Source organism: Magallana gigas, chromosome 5 (assembly GCF_963853765.1).
Source record: "Magallana gigas chromosome 5, xbMagGiga1.1, whole genome shotgun sequence".
In the NCBI taxonomy this organism is placed as follows: domain Eukaryota; kingdom Metazoa; phylum Mollusca; class Bivalvia; order Ostreida; family Ostreidae; genus Magallana; species Magallana gigas.
Genome location: NC_088857.1, coordinates 55,239,845 through 55,254,129, shown reverse-complemented (window position 1 = coordinate 55,254,129; position 14,285 = coordinate 55,239,845). Strand labels below are relative to the sequence as shown.

At 36.4% G+C, this 14,285-nt stretch overlaps 2 protein-coding genes across 2 annotated transcripts; one reads left to right on the top strand and one right to left on the bottom strand.

Moving 5' to 3' along the window:
- Window positions 1–4,952: 4,952 nt before the first annotated feature.
- Window positions 4,953–6,308, top strand: LOC117692920 (zinc finger MYM-type protein 1). Its single transcript, XM_066085283.1, has one exon. It carries the CDS (start codon window positions 4,953–4,955, stop codon window positions 6,306–6,308), a length of 1,356 nt encoding a protein of 451 aa, XP_065941355.1.
- A 3,558-nt stretch (window positions 6,309–9,866) lies between these two features.
- Window positions 9,867–12,157, bottom strand: LOC136275259 (uncharacterized). The gene is made up of 2 exons (XM_066083674.1): window positions 11,598–12,157; window positions 9,867–11,465 (listed from the first exon to the last, which is right to left on the bottom strand). Exons 1-2 carry the CDS (start codon window positions 12,111–12,113, stop codon window positions 10,743–10,745), a joined length of 1,239 nt encoding a protein of 412 aa, XP_065939746.1. The 5' UTR covers window positions 12,114–12,157; the 3' UTR covers window positions 9,867–10,742.
- Between the last annotated feature and the right edge of the window lie 2,128 nt (window positions 12,158–14,285).

Here is a 14,285-nt window from a genome sequence, read left to right as displayed (position 1 = left end):
CGTTTACTCATTGTTTAGTTGCAGGTCTTTAGCTCCCGGTCTGAAAAAAAGTTTTGAACTGATCAATTTATTTTTACTTAAACACTGTAACATTATTATTACCGTTACCTTCAGACAGCTTACTGCTGACATCGTCACTTTACTTGCCTCAGACTTTATCTTAACCACGCAAACCGTTATTGAAAAATAAAGTATTTAAAATCCACTTGCAGATACAGTCACCATTTATAAATGTAAACGTACTGCACAATCGGATCGTCCATCCGATTTTTTCTTTTTCTAGACCGGCCGCAATACATCTACAGCTAGAGATTGTTGCAACAAAGTTCGATTTAACTCGACGCAATCCCATAAGCTTTTCCAATTTAAGTAATGGACTGTGTCATAAAGTGTTTCTAATACTGCTAGTTTACTTTTTTTTCACTTTTCCCGTATGAAAATTGAAAAGTCACGATGTATTATCAAATATTGCAATATGTAAAATACATAACCTTATATGGATGCAGGACATTAGAAATACTTTCAATAGTTTTCATTAAAAATGATACAGAAACAATATTAATATTTGATCTATTGCACAGCACGGTCTGAGATACTTGAGAACTATCTTCACGATAGCATAGTAATCATATTTCCCGCCTCAACCGTCAAATGACACAAAGGGCATACATTAGACAACAAAGCAGTTTCGTCATTCTGTCAACTAGCAGAAAAAATGCGTCAAGTTCCGTGACACAAACAGTTGGTAGGTGGATTGTCATAATAGTTTATTTTAACCAGTTGTTACGTCGGGTTGGTGCGTGGATTGTTTTGTAATGCATACGTAGGCTTGTCACTTCGATAATTTAACCAACTGTTTAAGAGGCTGACCATATTGTTTAATTTTGTAGAGGTTGGCCGCCTGGAGGTTTGCATCTATTAATTTGATAAAGAATGTAACTTAAATTGAAGGAAGTCCACAGTCCGACTTGAATAAGGCATTACCACTGTGAATGCTTCTGTTGAAGACCTGACTACCTCTGTGGGCGAGGGCAAACGTCATCGTGAATACTACACGCCCAAATAAGATATAAACTAGTGTTCATCATGCACGGGGTATTGTACAATGTATGTTGTAAATCAAACCGCCCCTTGGTAAGGGAAGGAATATATTTGATGATATATGCAGGCCAATAATTATATATAATCAGTTCAGAGATAAAGACGAATAAAGTATAATGTTTCTATATTCAACCCAAGGTCCAGAATTGGCTAGGTAACATACCTTTCGAACCGTTACATGTACAATACCAATAACAACACAAAAAGAACTTCTCCTAAACTATCGGCACCTTCCGTGCAAGCAGACATCATCCACTATTCTTGCGGCCAAATGTCCCCCTAAATCACCCAAAGCAGTTGCAATGCTAATGCTTGTCCGGCTTATTTTATTATACAAGATTTACGACCATACAGAGTTGTCGATTTCCAGGATTGTGATGGTTAAGGTTGGTACCTTGTAATGAGTTTCCAAGCAGAGGAAATTTCGATATATAATTCATCAACTAATCAATCCATATTAACCAGTGAAAACTCAAGAAAGGTTGTACCTTTTTCAACTTTGAAATGTTTCATCATAGGTGGGGCGAATATGGTTTGTGTTCACGTAAGCAGCAGTGATTTAAATGTTATCACACTAACACACAGTTTGTTACGTTACACAACAAATCTAATTAAAAAATTCCAATATACCAGGTTTATCAACATGTCTTTCAAAGGAAAATGGAAATGCCTAAGACGTAAAGATATCAACAACATGTGATTAAGTATTAAAAGAGTCCCAAATTTGTCAAATAGTAATAGTGTACCCTTCTCTTACACCATATAAATACCATAATCTCCTAAATAATTTTTATAAAGACGATGAACAAACAACCTGCTATATTAACTTCCTCGTCACTAACCTAACAAGATGTCACTTTTACATGCAATTTCTCAGATCATTGATTTATAGATCATGGGCGATCTCTAGGGGCATTGTTCTCCCTAATGTAGCTCCTGAAAAAATGGACCATATTTGTATCGTGCAGACATCAAAGAATGTGACAAAACCCATTATATTATAACAACATTCAGTCCATGGACACTCGTATTAAGGCTAGATATAATCCTTTATCGGTTTCGTAATTGCGTCATAAATCTAAAGCGGAAAACGTCACGTTCACACGCGCTACTACGCAGCTTTCGGACGAAGAGGAAACGATGTTTTCAAGTGCATACTTTATTTATCGGCCTCAGTCGTGTTAAGAAGAGCAATATTAACAGTTCGGTCTGTTTAATTGGAAACATGTGGTTTTTTTAAAATTATAATCAATTATGGTCAGCCTGGCAGACATTCAATTGTTCTGAAATCATTAAATGGAAATCGTTGTCCTGTTAAATCTCGAATCTCTACATTCGCTTCATCAGCCCATCATTCAGTATTACTAATTTATTATAAGCTTTAGCCGTATCATGTTAGTATTTTCAGTAATTTAAGGAACATTTTGTACTTTCAGAACAAGTTGGTTTAAAACATTTTGCAGTAGGATTTTGAAATATCTGTTAAATGTTAATCAGCAACAAACCCAAGTAACTACTTTGGAATCATTTTTACTCAATGTTCGTGGAAAGCAAAACTTTTTCTGATTGGTAGGAACGTATAAATTTTGTTATTGAAGGTTCGGAATAATTTTTATAAATATTAAACAAATGCCTGTATATACGTTCCTGGGGGTGTAGACTCGTGGGCAAGGGTTACCCACAAACAATGATGATTCCACAGTACCTTTACCCCTTTAAGTAGTTTCAATTTGTGTTGAAAACCTGTCAAGCAATTTCTGACAAGATCATTAGCTGTCTTTTGTGATTACCTTGAAAGTGTGTGGTAAGAAGAATCGAACTCGGAACTTTTTCACTGCATTAACAAGTAAATTCTAAAACAGTGCATCTAGAACCTGTGAACTCATTGATGTATCTTTGTTGGCAAGTATATCATCTAGATTCATATCGAAATTTCCTAGAGAAGCGTTGAACAAAATCGGTAATAATTGGCCTTGAAGTTTTTAAGGCGCTAAAAATGTAAAATTATTCAAGGACGATACACTATGGACCAATTAGAATAGGTCACTTAAATGACTCAAGTGACTTAAGAAAAATAGCCAATTTTAAGTGCAACAGGTTAACTTAATTTAATGAATAATTTTCCCCGGTATTCAATCTGATCTTTAGGCACAGTTAATATACAGTTATCACCCTTCATGAGGTCAACATGGTGAAATGATGACCCGAGACCTGACCCACGAGGTGACCTGACCTGACAGAGGCCGTTGTCCTCGGTCAGGTCAGGTCATCGAGCAGGTCAGGTCAAGGGGCATCATCAAGGGGCATCATTTTACCATGTTAAACTCATGAAGGGTGATTAAATGTTTTATCATACCGACAATAATAACAAACGTTTTTTTACACATAAATTACATTTTATTTCAACAGAATTGTGCATATTCTGAAAATATCAGTTTGAGCAATAATAACATTGAATTGGAATGTTCAATTAAAATCTAAAAAAAAAAAAACCCACATCTAAGAATCATTTGAGAATCCAATAAAAAATTTACAGCATCTTCTTTATTTTTATTGTTCTTTTCCCATGTAATAATGAATGTGCACTTGACTGACATTTATGAATAATGGACCACGGGAGTTTTGCAGTGGCGTAGCGTACTATAAGGCAAAAAGGCAATTGCCTACACATAATTTTGTAAAGCAAAATTTAAAATTTGTGTACAATTTTAAATTTAAAACAAAGTTGACATTAACTTTGATTAGTTAAAAAATCATAAAACAAATCGAAAGCAGTAATTGTCATACTTGCACAGGGTCGGTTCTTTAATTATCATTAGAATTATACTTCCGATTTCATTTCTTTTAAACTCGAGGGAAAATCCAAAAACTAAATCCTTGGTGAATGAAACTCAGAGTGACAGTCAACCAGTTACCCAGAGTGCTGGGCCCTCCGAATCTATCAAGATTACAACCCCATACAAAGACCCGTACTCTCTTAAGCCGTTATCCATGACTGATACAGAGAAAGTCGAGTTTCTAACAGCCAAATGGGAACCCGTTGATGTTTCATTCCCGGCCAAGTATGTATATATTTAGTATATTTATGTTAAAATTCACACGCACTTAGTTTATAACTTAACTTTTGACATCAAACGTAAACTGTACATTATCAAAATGGGCGGATCCAGATATTTTTCATGGGAAGGGGTGACTCTCCAGACATAAAACAGTTTTTTAAGAAAAGAGGTCGAGTCCTCAACTTCATCTCCCAATTAATCCGCTCATAGATTTAAACATCGGGAACAATGTCAGTTGTTTAAAAAAATAAATATTAGATACAGTAGGCTTATGATTAATCAAGAATATTTAAAATATCCGTATTCAAAAAGGAAGATATGTAATGGTTCATTTTTTTTTTGCATGTTTCTTTGGCCGAAATTATATGGGGGGTTTTCCAGGAGGTGTAATCTAATATTAGATTATTTTGAATTTCATAATTAGTACTAAATGAATAGAAAAAGTTCCGGAAATGTTAATTACAAGCAAATTATAATAACCAAAAATTGTTTTCAATACACCGTCTGATTATGTATATAGAAGATGAACATGAATCGTAAAATTTAAAACGGGGTATTTTTTTTTCTAGGCAAATTGGCAGTTCCAAGAGACGACTAAATAAAGATGTTCTCATTCAAAACTCTTGGATGAGGTATTCAGTTTCTGTAGACGCCGTTTACTGTGCGCCTTGCTTTCTTTTTTCCAACGATCCTAAAGAAAAAACGTTAAGTACAACACCTGTATCTGACTGGAAAAATTTTGGTTCGTTGATATTAAGGCACACTCGATCTGGATCACCCCATAATCACTGTATGTCCTTGGCAGATCACTTCCTGGCAACCGAACTCCAACTAAAAAAGAGCATCATAGACCAGATCTCTTCAAAACACCACGAAACTGTCCAGAAAAACAGAGGAATCCTCCGGAAAATAATGAGGGCTATCGCTTTGTGTGGATCGCAAAACATTCCACTTCGAGGGCATACCATGGACGACAGTAATTTTTATGCGATTTTGACATTCTTGGCACTAGACGACAAAGACCTAGCAGAACACCTGAGCAATCCCTCCACTGTTATGAAATATACTAGTCCCGATATTCAAAATGAAATTGTCATTCTCCTTGGGCAACAGATTAGAAGTAAAATTGTGAATGAATGCAACTCTGTTAAATGCTTTTCTTTAATTGCAGATGAAGCAACAGACAGGTCCACTACTGAACAAGTAGCTATCTGCATTCGGTTTTATTATGAAAATGTCATGAGGGAGGAATTTCTTGGATTTGTTAAAGCGGAGTCTACAACAGGAGAAGCCCTTGCAGAATTATTTCTTAGGGCACTGCGAGAGTTTGGAATAAGCGTAGAAAATATGGTAGGTCAGGGATATGATGGCGCGTCAAACATGAGAGGCTGTCGCAAAGGAGTTCAAGCTAGAATTCGAGAACTACATCCAGAGGCAATTTATGTTCACTGTCATGCGCACTGCTTAAACTTGGCCATTATACATGCATCGAATGAAATGATGATAAGAAACATGATGGACACGGTGCAAGAAATAAACTTTGCATTTTCGTATTCTGCAAAACGTACACACCAATTCCGAACTAGCTTAGAGGCAACACCACATGAACTTGAGAAGCGGACAAAGTTGAGGGAGCTATGTGAGACTCGCTGGTCAGCTAGAGGTGATGCTCTTTACACGTTCCTAGCTAGCTTTGACGTGGTCGTTGATGCTTTATCCAATCTCATCGACGAAGGAGACACGAAAGCCCAATCCCACTTGAACAACATGCTTTCGTTTCCTTTTATCATTTGTCTGGTTACGGCAGAACATCTCGTCCAGAGCACAACACAGTTGTCGAAGTTGTTGCAGATGAAATCCATTGATCTGGTCGAAGCTGTTAAGGAGGCTAATGTTGTCAAAGAGCTCCTACAATCTGAAAGGAATGATGATACCGTGTGGGATGAGTTGTATGCGAAGGCTGAAGCTATCGCTAATAAGCATGATGTAGTAATACAGAGTCCACGTAATGCCAAAAGGCAGCGACACAGGGTAAATGTCCCAGCAGATAATGTTCCCCAGTACTATAAACGTTCCTTGACCACTTGGTTGCGGAAATCACTGATCGCCTTCTTGTGCCAGAGAATAGATTTCAAGCACAGGCACTGATCCCTTCCAGACTCACAAACCAAAAACAAGCTGATATTGCTCAACATTACGGTGTTCATCTTCCGCACTTTAACCAACTGGATGAAGAAATCAAAAGATGGAAAACCAGATGGCAGATGAGTGATGTTAAGCCTGATAACCTTTCAACCACCCTTGAACATACCAATCCTGTCCTCTTTCCAAACATCTATAAAGTTTTGCTCATCCTCGTTACAATGCCCGTTTCCACAGCTTCTACTGAATGCTCATTCAGTGCTATGAAGAGAATAAAGTCGTATTTACGGGCCACAATGGGACAGGAGAGGTTTTCTGGCCTTGCGCTGATGCATGTCCACAAATCATTCAATTTTGATTACGACGAAGCCATCAGAACCTTTATTGACGCTAAAAAGCGCCGAATGATATTACTGTAAACATATGTAATATCAATCGATGTTTTTTTTTTTTTTGCATGCATGCGATTGCTGTAAACTGTGTCTGGAACCCACGAAAAGCTAAACAAGAAGTTTTTTTATCACTAAAAACTTATTACTCCTAGAAATATATGTACATGTGGCGTATCAGTTATGACTTATAAAGAAGTTGATATAGAAACAGTACGGTTGTTGGTTACAAAAACATGCAGAGTATGATTAATGATACGGTGTATATTTCAATAACGAAACATATAAGTTTGGTTTGCTTTTATTTCGAAATGAATGTAGTGATTGAGAATAGTAAATAAAATATTTTAAATATACATAATATTCGGTAATAACACTCATAACTAATTTGTTGAAACTAACAATTGTTTACTCTTAAAAGTGGTATTTTTGCGTCCTTTTTAAAAAAAATTCTAGGGGGAGGCCCCCCTAACCTAGCCCCTTGCGCGCTTCCCGCGTCAGTGAAGCCTTGATCTTCATTTTTTGCCTACACTTATATTTGGGTCACGCTACGCCGCTGTTTTGAGGCGTGTAATCAATTTTTACATTCTCCTTTTCATCTGGAACATTTGCAAACAAAATTCGAACTATTTTCATCATGCAGGACTTTAGCAATTGTTTGTTACTGACAGTTATCTAAATGTAAGAGGTGACTTTCTGAAGAAATGGTACATTTGTTGACACTACAACTGGTTGTTCTGGCCCTAGCTTTGGTGATGGGTAAACAACAGATGATATAACATCAAACATTCCTTGTTTTTTGGTTTCACTTACACATCTTGAATAGCTCTTTATTGACGTTTCGGACTTGTGTCCACTGACGGACATGATGTGTCGAGCTTCTATCCCACGCTGATCCAAACTAGTAATATGCAGTGGTTTGTATACAAAGTCAAGAGTTCAGCTTTCATAGATATTGTTTTCATAAAATTTCCCAAAGTATTATGACCAGCTGGAGAATTATAATACCAAACAGCATTTGAATCGTTACTGTTTCGCTTCGGTCTCTGCCCAAAACTTTCACAATTTGGATTCAGCTTTCCGATGTATTTCTCAAGACTAGACACAGGACACCTCATCACCTACATCAACAAATTTTGAAAATTGTAAATTAGTAAAACCCATGAAAAAGTATGTCACATAATTAGACAAATATACACTATGTAGGATAGAGATCTATAAAATTAGTCAATACTTAAGTTTAAATTATTTTTATTTTCCATTTATTTTAATAAGTACAGTATATTATCATGTATCTTATATATTAATTCAGAAGATGCATCATAGTCATTTACATTACGTCCTCTGTGATATTTGGTTTCATACTGAGCATCAATTAGATAGTATCTCCTCTCTTGGCCATCTGTCTTCAAAACAAAATCTGTTTTCAATATTTCAATGATAGTGAAATTCTCACTTCATACTTGCTATAGGTTAGATTAAAAAACCTCTTAATCTTGGTTATTTCATTCTCGACAAACAATCCTATTAGATTTGATTAAATTTTGCTATCTGGGTGATTATTATCTATAGTGGAACCTTCTACTTAAAAAGTGATGCTTTATGTTCATTTGTAGGTATTAACAGTCACATCCCCAATTTGCTGCCTACAACACCGTCGTTGCTTTTAGCTCGGCTAAAATGATTTCTCTCCTTGGACGAAATTGTGGCTATCAGGCTTATTTTTACTTGCATCAAAGACACATTTAGTTTTTGCAAAAACTAAATGGGCCTCTGCCATGAACGAAAGTCTTTGTTATGAGAATACTTTGCTGTAAATTAAGTTGTAAATTTATCTCTTCAAATCCCGGATACAGGTAAAATTGAAATACAATAAAACACCAGGCTTTGATCTTAGAATGGCTGCATCCTATTTTGTTTCTTGAGAATAATATGCGAAAGGATTTCCATCAATTAAACGATTACAGATAGACCGTAAAAAATCAAACTACAATGTGTCTTGTTGCTTTGTCATAAATTAGATATTTAAATTTGGAGAGAATACACTTAATATAATATGTCTTATAAAATATAAAGCCTTACATTCTTGTAGAAAAAAACCCCATATACTGTAAACGTATTATGTTTGGCGTGTACGATATTTGGCGGAAATTAGTTTTTGAAGAAGTTGACAGAGATTTGAATAAGCGCAGCCCTGAATTTGACTATTCTTATGCATGGCATTAAGGGATGTACTTGATTTAGCGGAAGAAACCATCCGCCAAAAGCGCAAAAAGAATACACAGCTAAATGTAGTACGTTTACAGTATTAGGCCAGGAAAGTTCAAAGAACAAGGGACGTTATTGACGGAATTTGGCCGAATCTTGAAAGACAATGAGGTTTATACGAGTCATAGTTGAGAATTTTCTCTTTCTAATGATATATAACTTGTTTATATCTGATCATGTTTAACAACACGGATTTAGTGCTAAAAGGCGGTGTTAAGAATTCATTACGTTAGTTTTGACGTTCGTTCTATATGACACGACGTCAATTACGCATCTCATTTCCGTTATATAACCGTCAATCATCCAAAAATAAATGATAGTGCGTACAATTTTTTCATAAAGCAAGTTAATTCTATCGCTATTCAGAATAATTATTCTTGATGTCCAGGGAGAATGAAAAAGTCGACTTGTTTACACATGAAAGTTTATGCTGCACCATAAAACGCTCGTATTCAAGTAACAAAAGTTAGATTATTTACGCCCCCCTCTCTCTCTCTTTCGAATTCTCTCATTTACTTATTGTATACTTAATTTTTTCGTATATTTCAGTTAGAATATTTCATCTATTGCAAAAATAAATGTTTATCTTTTACTACTGAGACATATTGAATGTATTTACATAAGATACTTTAATTTTTTTCATTAGAAAAAAAACCCACTACAGTCTTTTTAACCTGTAACAAATCAGTAGGCGGTTTCGTCTACATACGACTATTAAAGTCGGAAATCCGAATGTCTTAATTTGTTGTTTAAATCATGTTTCTTTGTTCTTCAAAATTGTGGTATCAAACTTCAATCGCAACTTCTCGGGCAGGCTCGGAAAAACACCTCGAATGTATTACCTAGGCGTCCATGACAACCCCCTTTTTATAAAACTTGATATAAATACAACACATTTTACGATCTGTTGAGGTGTAAGCTAGACTTCATTAAAGTAAATGATTTACCCTAAAATATAACACAGAAACGACTTATAAGGCTTTCTAGCCGATACTTATTTTAATGAGAAGCGACTCCATTTTGTATAAAATTCTAACATCCGGTAATGTTAATACATTCGAGGTGTTTTTCCGAGCCTGCCGGAAAGGCCCGAGAAGTTGCGATTGATCAAACTTCAGAAACGTCAATACCCCGCCAATATCCGGTCAATATAATACACGTACTTCTATCGAACTGAACCGAACAAGGCAAACAACACGTGGTTCTTTTGGAAGTCGTAATTTCATTCAAAGCTCAATTATCATTTGATACGATTATAGGTTCCAATTACTTATTATCTACTTGCTGTGGCTCAATGCATATGACGCACTTGTTTTTGTTTTTTTTAATTAAGCTTACTAAGTCTTGTTTTCACATTTTCGTTTTCTCTGCACCTCAAATCTTGGTTACATTTTAACTTTAAAAAAATGTGGTAAATAATCGTGCAATGTTAAATATTTCCACACACGGATAGACTATTCATTTACGTCTTATAATTACCTAGTAGGCATTAAAACAAAACTCCCAATTTTTCTCCAGTAATTTTTCTACAAATTATTTGATACTGGCAAATAAACGTTACCGGTAAAACTACTGTATCATTATAATTATTCAGTTTGATATTGTTTGTCAACTATATTCATGTGTTCATTTTCATTTCATATACATAACAAAACATGAGAGATAAGGAAAAAGGGAGAACATTTAATGATAGCAGTGGAAAACTTTAAACCAATTCACGTTTATCAAGATAATAGGATTAACACTGATTTTAATAAGAACAATTTCAAAGTGCATTCAACATTTATTCCTCCGTCGGACTCTCTGATCCACTGTCTGACTCATCAACAACACGGGCTGCATCATCCAGGTGGTCCGCCCAGTTACGAACTCCTTTCACCGGTGTGGACTGGTGCCGTGCATATGCAAGGTACCAAAGAACACTTGTAATATGCGCGCAGCATCCGACTACACGGGACCCTGCCTTGCATTTGCAGTACCAGGAAAGAATCGCTCCTTCACGGTGGTGTATCCAACACTGATATTTCTTGGCCGAAACGTGGCGACTTTGAATCTTTGCGCCGATGATATTTTGTACATCTTCTGCTATGAGAATGTCATATGCGCCATCTTCTTGTAAATGTTCGTGTGAGTAGGCCTTAGCCATCTTAACTTGGTAAGTTCCTAATGTGATGTTGCGGATTTCCTCTTCAGTTAGAATGGGGAAGTCGGTGGCTACATCATCGGCATCCATCGCTTTCCACAGAGAAGATCTTCTGTCCCAGCCCTCATTTTCCACTAATTCTCGAAGCTCGTTTCCTTTTTGTGACAGATAAAGCATTTTGGATGCAATTGCTTGATCATCTTCAGCTGCTCCAGAACTTAACGGAGGACAGTATTTGTTAGAGAGAGCGGCGGCAATGCGGACATAATCCCCTATGAACGGTATTTGTGTATTAGACACAGTCCTGTCAAGGTACTTCCACCGCTTAATTCTGCCGTTTGCTGACTCCACCACCCAGCGCACCTTTTAAAGATTATGAAAAAAATTATCATGCATCATTTACATACACAGAATATACAACGCATATAATTCAATAATGAATTTGAACCAAATTAATTTTACATATTTATGTTTTGAATCAATTAAAAATTCTACCTTGGTTATCAACCTGGAACTGTTCGATTCCTCGGTTGTGTGTTGCTTTGTACCTCTAAGGAAACATGGCATCTCCATCCGGATACCAATATCAGATAAAACATCAGCACTGTCCCTGAAGCCACGATCAACAATAAACGTGTCACCATCATTTAACCAGCTCCTCATTTCTTCCGCATTTTTCTTAATCATATGGTTGAGGATACCGGCGTCGTTGTTTTTGGAGTCAGACAAATATGGACCCTGGACGGACACAATATAGCCAGATGTTGTGACAACCATCATGGGTTTCACAAGCGGCCTGTGCTTATGTAAGCTAAAGGAACGTCTGGAGAAGCTGAAATTGGTGGACTTCTGGATGTATATGTACGTCCCGTCTAAAACAAGCAACGCTGGGATAGAGTTCGCCAGACCAGATGAAAACAGTTCCTGTGCTAGTGGCCTTGTATGCTTGGCTATGACGTCCTCGCGGGAAATATGTCCGAAACCTAAATTGTGTGGTACAAAGTCACTCATAAGGGAACGTCTGGCTGAAGAAACGGCTCTGCGTACCTATAAAAACAACAAATATATGTCAAGGGGTAGCTGATATATTTTATATTCTGGGCTACATTTGGGAACAATTAAGAAGAACTCCAAGGCCTTTTGTGGAAACGACGCTTTAGATATTTATTGTCGTATTTGTGAATCAAATAAATCTTTCCACATGAACATCTAGGTGATCTATAATCATATACAATTATAATATTACTAAAATACGCTCTTTCTCTACATTCACTCATTAAATTTATCTTTAGTTAAATAATATTTAAATTACATATATTTGATTAAAATGACTCACCAAGTATAACAGGAAAATGAACTAATATATAGTCGGGTTGAAAAACTATGAAGTTTAAAATTTCAACCGTCTGTCTTGGATGGCGTCGTGATTCTCAATTAAAGTTCGTGCTCAAAGTTAGATTAAGCAAACGGACATGCGCACTCACTCACTCAAACCCGAAAAACCAGTCTAACACACCCATCTATTCACTGATCCACCCGCCAATCGTAACCACGTAACCTCTCGTACTACTGTCATACTATGAATGAATGAATGAAGCGGTGTGAACGTAAACAAATGAACAATGGGAAATGAAAACAACATGAACGCAAATATGATTACTAATTAACTAAAATAATTAATCCTGTGACATTCTCCCCTGTCTGGAGAAAAAATGTCTTCTGACATTTTGCTTCAGATCAATGTGGACACCAATTCTGAAAACAATATAGCGACTGAAAATAATAAACATAAAACTATACATTTTCTGTGACATTCTCCCTATGTCAGACATACCAAACTTCAACTGGCTGGGACCCCATAACCCATTCTCCGTATCTGTCAGGTTTATTTCTCTCTCTAATAGACCTGCGTGGAATGAAAACATTAGTATCTGGCAACACATCATCATCTATATTTGGTAAAGACAAATTAGAATTATGTGATAAACCAGATCTGGATAAATCAACAGAATGGATAGGAAATCCATGATCTGATTCTACAGTCGAAGAATCGAACTGTGTTGTTATCGAGTTTCCACGACCAACGTCGATATTATCTGCGCCTGATATATCGAAATTATGATTGCCCGTTGCACCGAAAGATTCACTGGAATCATTCCCATGGTAAATACGTGAAGTATTAGGCGTACCCTTGGGTATATTTTCCTTACCTGACCTTTTCTTTACCATATAGGTAAACTCTGAATCATCATCATCATCCTCACTTGAATCAGATGATGTCGACTCTGATTCTACTAACACCTTTTGACGTCTGTCTCTCCTCTTATGTTGTCTGTCTGATTCTTTGGGAAATTCTGTATCTACAGTATCTGAAATGGACATGAAAGGTAAAATTAAATTTCTATGTAAAGTTCTTATTGCACCTTTTCTGGACTCTTTCTGCACCTTGTATACCGGAATGTCTGGATTGGGCATGTCCACAATAACATATGGATCTCTTTCCCATTTGTCTGATAATTTGCTTCTTCCGGTTTTGTGCAAAAGCCTTATCAAAACTCTGTCCCCAATTTCTAATTTTGAATTTCTCACTCTAAAATCATAATGTCTTTTTGATCTTTCAAAATTCCTTTCTGTATTTGATCTTGCTACTTTGTAAGCATAGTGTAGTCTCTTTTTCAGTTTATCAACATAATTCTCTTTGTTCTTTGACTTCTCCTTAACTGTATCTATTCCGAGATAAGCATCAATGGCAAGCTTAGGGTGCCAACCAAACATAAGGTAATGAGGGGAATACCCTGTGGTATCTTACTTGGTAGCATTATATGCTTGAACAAGAGGAGGCACATAGGACTTCCAGTCCTCTTTTTGGTGATACTCCAAAGTTCCCAACATCTTTATTAGTGTTTGGTTGAATCGCTCCACTACGCCATTTCCCATGGGATGGTAGGGTGTCGTTCTACTCTTACTTACCCCAGCGACGTTACATAGCTCTTTGATCAGTTGACTCTCAAAATTCCGTCCCTGATCTGAGTGAATTCTCTCGGGAAAACCATAGTAGCAAATAAACTTTTCGTACAATGCTCTCGCTGTTGTTAATGCTTTCTGGTTCCGAGTAGGGATAGCTATTGCATACTTAGTAAAATGATCTGTAATTACTAGTATGTCTTCAATGTTACCTTTGGA

Coding starts and splice junctions, on each gene's coding strand:
- LOC117692920 (XM_066085283.1), top strand. CDS start 4,953: ATGTCCTTGGCAGATCACTTCCTGGCAACCGAACTCCAACTAAAAAAG.
- LOC136275259 (XM_066083674.1), bottom strand. CDS start 12,113: ATGAGTGACTTTGTACCACACAATTTAGGTTTCGGACATATTTCCCGC. Junction 11,466..11,597: donor GTTCCAGGTTGATAACCAAG/GTAGAATTTTTA, acceptor AATCTTTAAAAG/GTGCGCTGGGTGGTGGAGTC.